The sequence below is a fragment of the Cajanus cajan genome, chromosome 6 (genome assembly GCF_000230855.2).
Source record: "Cajanus cajan strain Asha chromosome 6, NIPB_CcT2T_4, whole genome shotgun sequence".
NCBI classification, from domain to species: Eukaryota; Viridiplantae; Streptophyta; class Magnoliopsida; order Fabales; family Fabaceae; genus Cajanus; species Cajanus cajan.
In genome coordinates, this window is record NC_138522.1 from 49,426,536 (window position 1) to 49,440,241 (window position 13,706).

At 32.4% G+C, this 13,706-nt stretch overlaps 1 protein-coding gene and 1 pseudogene across 2 annotated transcripts; both read left to right on the forward strand.

Annotated features, from left to right (window-relative positions):
* Positions 1–2,045, forward strand: LOC109816126 (uncharacterized). Its single transcript, XM_083076262.1, has 3 exons — positions 1–195; positions 283–545; positions 599–2,045. The coding sequence occupies exons 1-3, from the start codon at positions 1–3 to the stop codon at positions 1,182–1,184; spliced, it is 1,044 nt and encodes a 347-aa protein (XP_082932388.1). The 3' UTR covers positions 1,185–2,045.
* A 2,095-nt stretch (positions 2,046–4,140) lies between these two features.
* LOC109816096 (mechanosensitive ion channel protein 10-like) lies at positions 4,141–8,031 on the forward strand (annotated as a pseudogene). Its single transcript, XR_014434868.1, has 5 exons — positions 4,141–5,982; positions 6,123–6,232; positions 6,345–6,648; positions 6,729–6,931; positions 7,424–8,031. The product of XR_014434868.1 is annotated as a mechanosensitive ion channel protein 10-like (transcript).
* The last annotated feature ends 5,675 nt before the right edge of the window (positions 8,032–13,706 follow it).

Consider the following 13,706-nt stretch of genomic DNA (forward strand, 5'->3'; position numbering starts at 1 on the left):
ATGGACAGGAGCAGTCCTCGTACTCAGCAGAACCTTTCTCGTCAGTCATCCAAGTCAAACATGGGAGTCAAGAAAGAGTCAGTTGCTAGCCCTCTCCCCAGTGGATGCTGTCGGGGCCTTAACAGCGTTAGGACTGTCTCATCCACCGCACCAACTTTGCAACACCAGCAGCGTTATGAAAGATTAGAAGTAAAGGTAATTCATGCACGTACACCATTACTAATTTATCAAGAAATATTTAGATATATTTGCTTCCAGTGTGATGTGTGTGAGCTGACTTAGGTGGCAGGTTTAGAAAAAGAGGTTCAAAGACAGACAGAACTGAGAGTGATGTATAGGAAAAGAATGGAAAGGACCCAAGATTACTTAAAATACTGTCTCCAAGTAGCACAGGAGAATGGAATCTTGGACCTCATTGTCCATTCCAAAGGTGAACTTCCACAATCTCCCCTCTCTCTACATACCATCAACTCCAATACTTTCACTCCTTCGCACCACCACCCCAATCTAACCACCATCACTGAACAAGCCAAAATCAATGGATGGTATATTGACCCAAGTGAGGTAATTAACTACTTAATTTCCATCTATAAATATATATATTTTTCACTCTCCAACATTGTAAAATTAAAATTATTTTGCAGATTGAGTTGGGAGAAAAAGTAGGGAAGGGAACGACGGCAGAAATTCATAGAGGGACATGGCGCGGATATGACGTGGCGGTGAAGTGCATGTCGGAGTCATTCTTCCACAAAAACGCAAACGGCGTCGTATTCTTTGCTCAGGAGCTTGAAACCCTGTCGAAACAGCGGCACCGGTTTGTGCTACAACTGATGGGCGCGTGCCTGGAGCCTCCGCGTCATGCATGGGTGGTTACCGAGTATCTGAAGTCCACGCTCAAGGAGTGGCTACATGGGCCGGGCAAAAGGCCCAGAGACAGAAGCGTGCCACTTCCTCCCTTCAAGGACAGACTCATGCGGGCCTTGGAAATAGCCCAAGCCATGCAGTATCTCCACGAGCAAAACCCCAAAGTCATCCATCGCGACTTGAAGCCCAGTAACATCTTCTTGGACGATGCCTTGCATGTTAGGGTCGCCGATTTTGGACATGCGCGCTTCTTGGGTGATGGCGAAATGGCTCTCACCGGAGAAACAGGTATATATATATTACTGCACTTGCTATGAATGAAGTTAAGGTACGTTCTAATATGTTCTTTTTATCATCTTTTTCAGGAACATACGTGTATATGGCACCGGAGGTAATACGATGTGAGCCCTATAATGAAAAATGTGATGTATACAGTTTTGGAATCATACTCAACGAGCTACTTACTGGGAAATACCCTTATATTGAGACACAATTTGGTCCTGCCAAGGTAACTTCATCAAATTCATTTCCAATTACTTCTTTTCTATACTGCCACTATATTTAGTACACTTTAAATTTAGATAATCACTTCTTTTTGGAAAATAATCGGTAAGCTAACGATTTTTTTTCTTTCAAAATAAATCAAACTAAACAAGCATAACCTTTTTTTTTTTTTTTTTTCCCCCGTATTTGTTCAATTTTGAATAATAGTATGTAGAATAAGGAATGTAATTAATACTTTGTTTATATTAAAACTATTTAAGCTTTATAATGTAAAATTTTATTATTTATGATAAATATGTAAAATGTTTAACAATTAAGTAGAAATAAACATTATTGAAAAAACAATGAATGCTATCATGAACTTTTACGATGGAAAATAAATAATCTCACCGAAAAAAATCACAAGTAAATAAGATCACGATTTTCTCATAAAAGAAGACAATTAATCGGAGAACTAAAAACTTGAGTAAAATATGTTTTTAATCTTTCTAAAAATTTTGAAATTTAGTTGTAGTCCTCCTAATTTTATTTATTTATTTATTATATTATGGTCTTCTAATTTGAAAATGCATTATTTTTTTTGTCCTTAAAAATAGTGTTTAAAAGTGGTTATAAAGTGTTATTCAAGCTATTTCAAGACCAAAAGTGATGTAATTCTAAATTAGAGAATTAAAATATGATAAAATTTTTTTTATAGAGATCAAAATCAATTTTTTAAAAAAATTTAGGGACCAGAAATTTAATTTATCCTAAAATTTTGGAGATGCACAAATTCGATTGTAAGGTTCTGTTTAAATAAAATTTTCAATAAATACTTATAAAAGGATAAGATGAAATAAATTTGGAATAAATTGAATTTCACGCATTAATTAAATTATTAAGAATATGTTTAGTTATCAGTTTAAAACTATATTCAACGAAAAAACACACGTTTTAATATAGAAAATTAAAAGTAAAAACTTGTAAGTGTAACTTTATTTTTAATCTTAATTGAATTGAACTCAACTAATTTCCAAACACACTTAAGTTGTTTTTTGATTCCACGTCTAATAGAGAGAACAGGCATAAATTAAAATTAATTTATGTTTTTATGGTTTCACATCTAATAGAAAGAACACGTATAGGAGATGCGAAATTTGAAAGCAACTGGAGTAGCTTTGGTTTGAACGTGGTGGGTATTTGTCTATTTGACGTGGGTTTTGTGAGTACTGATGCAAACCTTAACACGTATTTTATATACTTAAATTTTATAAAAATCTTTTCATTTAACTTTTCTAAAAATTAAGATTTATAATAAGTTAATTTTAATTAAAGAAATTCAATTGACTTTCCCTTCAAATTTTCTTCTCTGTTAATTATTTACAAAACATTTTTTTCCTCTTTCTAAATAGAGCCTACTTAGGAAAGTAACATGTTATTTTGTTGTAATGTATATTCTGAAAATGTTCTTAGATTGCTATGGAAGTTGTGGAGGGGAAGCTAAGGCCTGTGCTTCCATCAAAGGAGGATGGTGACGAAGTGGGAGAGCTGATTGACCTAATATGCCTTTGTTGGGATGCAAATCCATCCACTCGACCATCTTTCGTAACAATTAACCATAGTCTCAAATCATATGTCAAGAGGGTTCTTAAAAATTTAGATTAGTCGATCAAATCAATTTATTTCTAGTGAAAAATGACTATATTAGAGTTTTTTTTTAATAGATTATAAGTATTTTATATTTGAGACAATTTTGTTTAACACGATTAAGACTATCATAAATGATAAATTTCTCTATATCTAAATATTTAATATAGTTGTATACTCAGAATTCAAATATGATATTACTTATTAATCTGAAATAATTTTTTACCAATTTATTGTTAGGATTATTTTATAACATTTTGTCTTAAGAGATATTTATATTAAGAAAAAATGATTATGTTTTGTTTTTTTTTTGACTTTGATACCGATGTTAAGATTATTTATGATATTTAATATGAAGAGATGTTTATATTTATTGTTATAAATTTGTTATATTTTATTGATTTACTTTTCATACAATTCTATAATAATGAGATATTGTCTGTTTTGAATATATAATTTTACAATTTTACATTTGATTATCACGTAAAAGATATATATGTATTTTATAAACTCTTATTTTTCTTTTTATTTTAATGATGTAGCACTTTTTTTATATCCAACATTTATTTATGTGTTTATTAATCTATAATTAAGCATTTGTGACACGATTCATGATTCATTTCCATTTGATATAAAATTAAGAAAAAAAAAGTGATGACATAATTTGATCAAAACTATTTAATTTCTTTGCTCCATCATTATTGCATTATTGTGAATGGAAATCAACTTTTTGAACAATTGTACATGTTATTGTCTCGTTTTAACTTGATATACGTGTATCTGTGTTTTACAGAGCTGAACAGAATGTGGGAACACATTAAAATAATTAATGTTTAAATAGTTGCTTTAAGATATTTTAATCAAAACTTAGTTACATATTTAATAATTATATTGCGTATCTTATCATATTATTAAATTGAAATTTAAAATTTCATTTGATACAAAATTAAATTTACTTATAAAATAGTCTTTTCATAATATTTCTCATTCCTTTTCCTCTACTATTTAATGTAACATTTTTTTATTCTATAAATTATAATGACAACAAAATTTAAACTTAAAATCATATACATATTATCTTAATTTTTATTACTAAACGGACCCTGGTGTACTTAATATTTTAATGTAACTCAACAAATAAAAATCAATAACTGTATATTATTCTTTCCTAATTCCATCAATTTAAGCAATACAAAATTAAAAATTTCATCGAAAAATCACTTCAATTAATATATGCTCAATTTGATTTCCTATTCCAATGAAGCGTAAAGGTCACCAATAATCTCCTTCCGTGGGTGGGAGACATCTCCATTGTCCATGGTAGCCACCTTGACCTTGGATTAGCTATAGATATTTTGTTGGTAAGATTTTAAAATTTGTATCTCTATATTCCTCTTATTGTCCTCTCCAGCACCAAGGCTACGCTGCCAATGTTTAGTGCTTTTTGTTGCTCCCGTTACTTTTTGTCATAATTTGTTTGGTGAAAGTTAAACAATCTGTTTGTTCTATAAAAATATTAAAATAAGTTTTACTGTTATTTAGTTCAATTCTTCAAACAATGTGATTTGTTTTTACTGCTATTTAATTCAAACAAAGTTTTTTTTTTCTTTTTCAAAATATTTATATTTAATGAAAGAAAATGAAAATGTCTAATTATTACACCTAAACTATATTGAACATTACCATGTTTTCATTTGAAAGTGATATTAATGATTATTTTATTTATCTTTCTCTCATAAAAAAGGGGAAACTAAGAAAGAAATGAAATACAAAACAAAAAATCAAATCGACCCTTAATATTTCAATTTTATTAATTTCTTTATTTTTAGGTGAAACCATGATATTTTTAGGTGATATTTATTTATTGTTACATCCGTAGAATCATGGCTTGTGTGTATTCCAATGCCAGCCTTACCCGGAGAAAATCACAAACAAGGCCGGTGTATTTCAAACCCAAGTCAAGGTTTTGTGAACAACCTTACAACGTTGATAAAGTATCACCTGATAACAAACCTGGGACTGTTAATAGATCAGACACCATCCCGTTGATGGCGTCTCCCAGGCCGGCCGGGGACGATTTTGATGAAATCATTTACAAGAAAGTTAAATTGGGTAAAAATAAGCGTAGTAGGAGAGTGACAACTAAGGTTTTAATTGAATGGTTTGTGTTTGTGTGCATTGCAAGTAGCCTTGTGGCAAGTTTTACTGTTGGAAAACTTCTAAGGATGGAGATTTGGGTTTGAATTTTTGGAGGTGGCGTGTGGTTTTGATTGAGTTGTGAACTTTTGTGGCATGTTGGTTACCAGATGGTTCATGCACATTGTTGTTTTCTTGATTGAGACCAACTTTTTGTTAAGGAAAAAGGTGCTGTATTTTGTCCATGGACTGAAGGAGTGTGTCCAGGTCTTCATTTGGCTTCGTTTGGTTCTTCTCATGTGGGTGCTGTTGATTAAACATGGGGTTGATCGATCTGAATTGGCCACAAAAATTTTGAATGGGGTAACATGGACTCTTGTATCCCTCCTCATTGGAGCATTCCTGTGGTTGATCAAGACATTGTTACTAAAGATTTTGGCGTCAAATTTCCAAGTTAAATCTTTCTTTGATCGAATCCAAGAATCCCTCTTCCATCAGTACATCCTGCAGACTCTCTCTGGGCCTCCACTTGTAGAAGAGGCTGAGAGGTCAGGGCATTGCCAAGTGTTAGTCATTTTAGTTTAAGGAGTACAGATGGTAGAGACGGCACAAAGAGACTATTGATATTGCAAAGCTTCACCAGATGAAACAAGAAAAAGTTTCTTCGTGGACTATGAAGGTTTTGGTAGACGCAATGACAAATTCAGGGTTGTCCACAATCTCTACTGCACTGAATGAAAGTTTCCATGACGCAGAAAATGAACAAACTGATAAACAGATTACTAATGAGATGGAAGCAACTGCTGCTGCCCATTACATTTTCAGGAATATCGTTGCCCCAGGTTGCACGTATGAATATATGCACTATTATAATAAGTATTATTACTTCTTGTTGCTTGTAAATGTATTATTTGTCCTCCTTTTTTTTTTTTTTTTTTGCGATATCTGCTACTCTTGTTTCTCCTAAAAACTTCTGTCATTATGAATAGGTACATTGATGAAGATGAACTTGGGAGGTTCATGATTAAGGAAGACGTGCGAATGGTATTATCCCCTACTGGCTGAAGCAGAAACGGGGCAGATTACCAGAAAGTCCTTACAGACTGGTGGGTATGGTCTTCAATATTTATATGCTCATCTAAAAATGTGTCATGATAATTAAGACTGAAATACTGTTTGTTTGGCAAGCAAAGATTTTGCTCCATAATGTTTGTGCTCTTCAGTTGAAGATATTCCAAGAACGCAAAGCATTGGCACACGCCTTAAGTGACCCCAAAACAGCTGTAAAACAACTAAACAAGCTCGTGACTGGAATCCTAGTAGGACCACAATTGTGTGGCTAGCTTCTGCTGATGGAGATTGCACCAACAAAAGTACTTGTATTCCTCTCTTCTCAACTAGTACTTGTAGCTTTCATGTTTGGAAACACATGCAAGAACATATTTGAAGCAATCGTTCGTGTTTGTAATGCATCCATTTGCTGTTGGTGATCGATGTGTTATTGATGGTGTTGAGGTAATCTATAGATGCCAAATTGTGTTTTCCTTGTTTGAGAATTGCATATTAATGCCTTATGAGTTATGATCATCTGGCAGCTATTGGTTGAGGAAATGAATATATTAACAACAGTCTTGTTGAAGCTTAATAATGAAAAGGTTTACTATCCAAACTCTGTTCTGGCCACTAAACCAATTAGCAATTATTACAGAAGCTCAGATATGGGTGACGGGGTAGAGTTCTCCATTGATTTTATGACACCAGCTGAGAATATTGGGGCACTGAAAGTAAAATTAAAGAGGTAAGCTAATTATATCTTCACCAGTAAATAAGTAGATTCTTTAGAGTCCTTTTTTCTATGGAACCTTGAACTCACCTTCATTAAATGCATTTTCGTTTTATGTTTTTGGCTTCCAAGAATTATTTGTCCATCCATGGATGTAATCACATATGAACTAATAAAGGATAAATGAACATTTCAATATATGCCTTCAAAGTTTTTCTCTAGTTGCTATGATTTCCTTTTTATGATAAATTGAGGAAGTATAACCAGACTACCATATAAGGAGCATGTTGCATTTTATTGTGAATTAAGACATTGCATATAAGTTTTATTCGAGACTTGATCTCAAACAGCGAGATGGGGTGTGCACCAATTTTCCTATGCGTTATTTGCAGGAAATTTAAGCAAGAGTGGAGTTTTGTCATGAAATTGGAATAGCTCTTATTTCTGTTGTGTCCTCGTAGTATGTCTCCATGCTTTTCTTTTTTCTAATGTGTTTTATAAAATTAGGTACCCGGAGAAAAATCCACAATACTGGCATCCTAATCGCGACTTATTAGTGAAGGAGATTGAAGATGTAAACAAGATTAAGATGGGCGTCTATGTTACTCACACAATGAACTTTCAAGAGTTTGGGGAAAAAGGCAAGCGAAGAACTGAATTGATGATGGAAATAAAGAAAATATTTGAAGAGCTCAATATCAGATACAACCTTCTTCCTCAAGGCGTTCATCTCGGACATATGGAACCAGACAAGAGTGTACTCCATATATGATTCAACTCCATGAAGCATACATGATAAGACATATCACGATACAATTATTTTCAAATTTATATATATATATATATATATATATAAAAGATATCTGTTTAGATATGTATCAATATTCATAAAATATAATAAATACATAATTGCAATTCTGCAAATCTAAATTAAGAACATACTTCTACATTAATAAAAACAAGAACATAAAAATTATTTTCATCATAAATAACTCTTTATTATTTACAAAAAGGAATAACACTATCACTCTAATTTCTTTATTGAAATCATTTATATAAAAGGATATCTTCATTTTTGGTTCATCAAGGAACAATTATTTATATTTCTATATTATACATATTGATATGTCTCATGTAAATAAGTGTATTGAATTTTCATAATTTTGAAAGGTTTAGATATTTTATATATATATATATATATGAATAGTATTGACAATGTACTTAAGAATATCAATATCATATAAGATTTTCATAATTATTTTAAAGACTTAAATATTTCATCCATACATATATGTGAAGCAAATTAAAGTATTAACGCTTCATAGGTTCAACCACATGCATGTGTCTCTTTTGTTTCCTTTCATCTGTCAAATACAATCAGACCTTTTCTTTGGTTGATTAAATTCATGATAGTTGGGAGTGATGCTTTGGTAAAAGTCTAGGACCTTAGCAGACAGTACTAACAAATTTTTCCCCACATGATTAAGAGATTATAAATGTAAGCGCTTATGCTTAAGTATATACGAACCTTAAATGTGAATTGTAAAGAAAATGTATTTGCGATTTTGAAAGTCTCATTCATGTTGGTAGATGACTGGAAGCGGTGGCCAGTTAGATATAGCAATACTCTCATTTATTCTTGCTTTGATTCTTCCGTCCATTACCACAGCACTAATGAATAGTGATTGGTCCGAAGCCTGGATTTCATTAAAGCATATAAATACTTGTAAACAAGATTGATAACAAACTAATTTAGAAGCAAAGATATACCTTTTTCTTACAATAACCGATCCCCATGTATCAGCAAAAGATGGTACATGAGTTGTGTATGCCATCACTGTTGCGGAAACGTCTAGCAAATTTTAAACCAAAAGCAAAACAAGAAAGAAAGAACACCAAGAATTTAACGAGGTTCAGAAGAAGATAAGTGGAGAAGTGCCATGTTCGAAGAAATGGAGTCCCTTAGAAGGAACCAGACTTGGAAGTTAGCAAATCTTCCAAAGGGAAAGAAAGCAATTGGGTGCAAATGGGTATATGCAAAGAAAGATGGATTTCCTGACAAGTCAGAAGTGCGCTACAAAGCAAGGTTAGTAGCCAAAGGTTATGCTCAGAAGGAAGGAATTGACTACAATGAGGTGTTTTCTCCAGTTGTAAAACACTCTTCCATCCGTGTTCTGTTGGCTTTGGTGGCACAATTGGATATGGAACTGGTTCAAATGGATGTAAAGACGGCATTTTTACATGGAGACTTGGAGGAGGAAATCTATATGACTCAGCCTGAAGGGTTCAAGGTTGCTGGAAAAGAAAATATGTTTTGTAAACTTGAAAAATCGTTGTACGGATTGAAGCAATCACCAAGACAATGGTACAAACGATTTGACAAGTTTATGTTGAGGCAAAAGTACACAAGGAGCAAGTACGATCACTGTGTGTATTTGCGCAAGCTGCATGATGGATCTTTTATATATCTTCTTCTTTATGTTGATGATATGTTGATTGCTTCCAAGAACAAAGAGGAAATTGAGAAGTTAAAAACTCAATTAAATGGTGAATTTGAAATGAAGGATCTTGGTGAAGCAAAGAAGATTCTTGGCATGGAGATAAGTAGAGACAGAAAATTGGGAAGACTTTGTTTAACTCAGAAAGAGTATTTGAAAAGGGTACTAAAACGTTTTGGCATATCTGATGAATCCAAACCTGTTAGTACACCACTTGCTTCTCATTTTAAACTCAGTGCAAATTTATCTCCAAGAGATGCAGCAGAGAAAGCCTACATGTCTAAAGTTCCATATGCTAGCGCTGTTGGAAGCTTAATGTATGCTATGGTGTGTACAAGGCCTGACATTTCTTATGCAGTAGGGGTTGTGAGCAGGTACATGCATAATCCAGGAAAAGAGCATTGGCAAGCTGTGAAATGGATTCTACGGTACATTCTGAACACTGTAGATGTTGGTTTGGTATTTCAGCAGGAACAAGATGGTCAAAATGTGGTTGGATATTGTGATTCCAACTATGCTGGAGATCTGGATAATCGTCGATCAACTACTGGCTATGTTTTTACTTTGGCAAAAGCACCGGTATGTTGGAGGTCTACTTTACAGTCAACTGTAGCTTTGTCTACAACAGAGGCAGAGTATATGGCTTTGACAGAGGCTGTGAAGGAAGCAATTTGGCTTCAAGGGTTGCTTGGTGAATTAGGAATTCTACAAAAGCATGTGAAGGTGCATTGTGATAGTCAAAGTGCAATCATGTTGGCAAAGAATCAAACTTACCATGCAAGGACGAAGCATATTGATGTTCGTTACCACTTCATAAGAGAGATTATCGAAGAAGGTGGAGTGGCTATCCAGAAGATAAGGACCACAGAGAATCCAGCTGATATATTGACAAAGGTAGTAGATTCAATCAAGTTCCAACACTGTTTGGACTTGATTAATATTATCAAAATTTGAAGACTACATTGGTAGACACTATCAAAGATGAGAGATTTGAAAATATGAAATTTGCCAAGGTGGAGATTTGTTGAATATGGTGTGGCAAATTTATGTGTGGCAAATTTAGTCCCACATCGAATAAGTTTTTTTTGATGTGGCCAAATTAGTCCCACATTGGATAGGTTTGGGAATGTGTAGTGCCTTAGGTTCTATATATAGAAACCCTTCCCTTCACTTTGAAATCATCCCAACTACAAGTTCATTTGTAACTTCTAAGGCTTGTAGTTTTCTCTTCTCTCTCTATTGTAATATTTCTTAGTGAAATATATTTGGTAGTGTCCGAGGAAGTAGGCATAATTGGCTGAACCTCGTTAAATTCTTGGTGTTCTTTCTTTCTTGTTTTGCTTTTGGTTTAAAATTTGCTAGACGTTTCCGCAACAATCACATCTGCAAAGAAACAAGCACATAAGAAAAACAAATCTTAAGAGTAAAACCATTACACAATGTCTCTTGCATTCTTACATTTGAAGACTTGTTTGATTGTGTATGTTATGGGGTATTTTTTTTAACTTGTCTGAGAGGATATATTTATCAAAAGAAAAGAGTTATATCTTATTATTTTTTAAAAAGTTATTTACACACACAATTCCATATTGATAAGATATTGTTTACTTTGTACCTAAGTCTTTATTGTTTTGCTTTTGATAATTATTCAAAAGATCTTTAACCAATGGAGTATGTGTGTGTTTTATAAATTCTTATTTCTCTTCTTGTTCTATTGATGTGTGACCTATTTATTGTTATTTGTTTGTATGGGTTATTGGTTGTTACTGAATCCAACCAATGATTATGAAATCACTGTTATGATTATGTTATTGATATTTTGTCTGAGAAAGGAGAGGATATATTTATCAGGAAGAGGATTATGTCTTGTTATTTTTTATTGGTATTTAGGGATATTTGCACACAACTCCATAATAATAAAGATATTATCCATTTTAAATCTAAGTCTCAAGATTTTACTTTTAGTTATCATTCAAAAAATCTTTAACAAATTAAGCATGTGTGTTTTATAAACTCTTATTTCTATTTTGTTTTATTGATGTATACAAACTAAGTCTTACACCAATAAAACAAAAAAAGAAACTGTGTCATGATGCCTATGTCCAGCCTGAATATCATAAGACATGGATCCTTACTATCAAGTAAATGCCTAAACAGATTTTTGGAAAAAATTAAAAAGAAACTTTTATAATATTAATTTAATCTCTTTAAGGAATGATGGAGCTGCCTAATTCCTCTAATACTTTTATTTAACTTTGCTCGCCATCTGCTGTGATGAAGTTCATGGCATTTCTTTAAGGAAAAAGGAACCCTCTTTCTTTCTTGAAAAAGGCTGGCGATGCAAACTTGAGAATTGGTTTGCATTGCCAGAATGTGTTTATCCAACTGTAGATACTGAATTTGACTGGTAAACTGAAATATACCTAACAATCAATGCATGAACAGAAATTTCATCATTAAAAGATAAACAAGGAAGATCGATTTATGAGATTATTTTACCTCAGATGGTGAAGAATCAAAGAACCTAATTTCTTTGTCAGTATCTGAAGATGCAAGGGTAACTTCTTCACTTAAAAGTGGCAAACAATGTCCTGTATCAAATGACAGTGGTTTGAGATTGTTGTAAAAGATAAAAACTTATAGGCTAAATCGCACTTTTTTCTGTTCATCTTTCACAATTTTGCTAATTTTACATACCAACTTTTAAAATTATACATTTATTACCAAATTTTTAAAATCTTCCACAATTTGCTACACATGTAGTTGATTGTGAAACGCCATTAATTGTATGCCAGTGTGTCACTCTATTTATTACATTGTACCATTTTTCATGTATTTCCTCGTAAAATTTGTGTGTTCATCTTTAGGGTTTGTTTGGTTTATTGGAGGGGAAGGAAGAGATAAAGAATTAAAAAAAATTGTTTATACAAGGAAGGGGGTTAGGAAGATGGACTTGTGAGATTATTGTACCTCAGATGGTGAAGAATCAGAAACCCAAATTTCTTTGCCTGTATCTGAAGATGCAAGGGTACCTTCTTCACTTAAAAGAGGCAAACCATGTCCTATATATAGCAAATAACAGTGGACTGAGATTGTTGTAAAAGATAAAACTTAAAACTTATAAAGCATATAAGTGTCCAAAGTATATCAGCAGACAAAAAGGTTCCTTAAAGTACTACAAATGAAGTAGGACAACCACAACCATCCAGAGAACAAAGAGAATAACTATATAAATGAATAAACAATCAGTAAAAATAATTAACTAGGAAAAAAATATCTATAATCTCCTTATCTTGGATGGGTCACAAAAGGATGCCTGGTGGATGATACTTGCAACCGTACATAAATTACTTCGACGCATCCCTTCAGCAGAAAATACAAAGTTGGATCAGTAGAAACCCTCTCATTAGTAAATAAGTCAATTTAAAGATTGCAAACGTTCTATATCTAAAACATATAAAAAAGTAACACAGATGCCATGATGCTTAATAGTTAATAATTAGAGCCTATTTTAAAAACTAACATGTTATTTGTTATAATGTATATTCTGAACGTGTTATTAAATTGTTATGAAAGTTTAAACTCTCATGTTATCATATTGTCATTCTCGTATATAAAAGAAAAATTTGCTATGATTGATCATCCAATCATCCTTCGCAACAAATTAGTCAATAACATCAAATTAGTTATTTACTTATTGTTAAAGGACTATAATTAAGCATTTGCACATCCACGTGATCCAGGATTCATTTATATATGGAATTATTAAAATGCATAATTATTTTTAATAAATTTTATTTGGTAAAACGCAATATCAGTCAATCACTTTTGTACTATAAATTATTTAATTAATTTATGTTACAAAAGAAAATCGGTATTGGAGCGGAATTAAGGAAATAAATAAATAAAAACTTGTGGGCAATATATTCAACTCTCCCACCCAAGTCCCAACCACACTAGGTATTGTTTGTTGAATTTTTGTCTTGAACAATTAGTCTTGTGGATCAAATGAGATATCATGCGTTCACCTGTTAAAAAATGGAGATCAATACTGTTTACATCAAGACTAAACCAATATTCTAATAAAAAAGATTGACTTCAGTCTAATTAATAAAATGATATAGGGATAACTTGGGATCTCTCTTAATCAAATGGAAAGGGTATTCATAAAAGGTAACAAAAAAAGTCTTCATTTGCCATCTACGAAGGTAACTAGACACACAAAAAGAAAAATAAAAGGACAAAGGAATATTAAATGGTCAATGCTGTCTAAAGAAGTTTAAGAAAGTTTT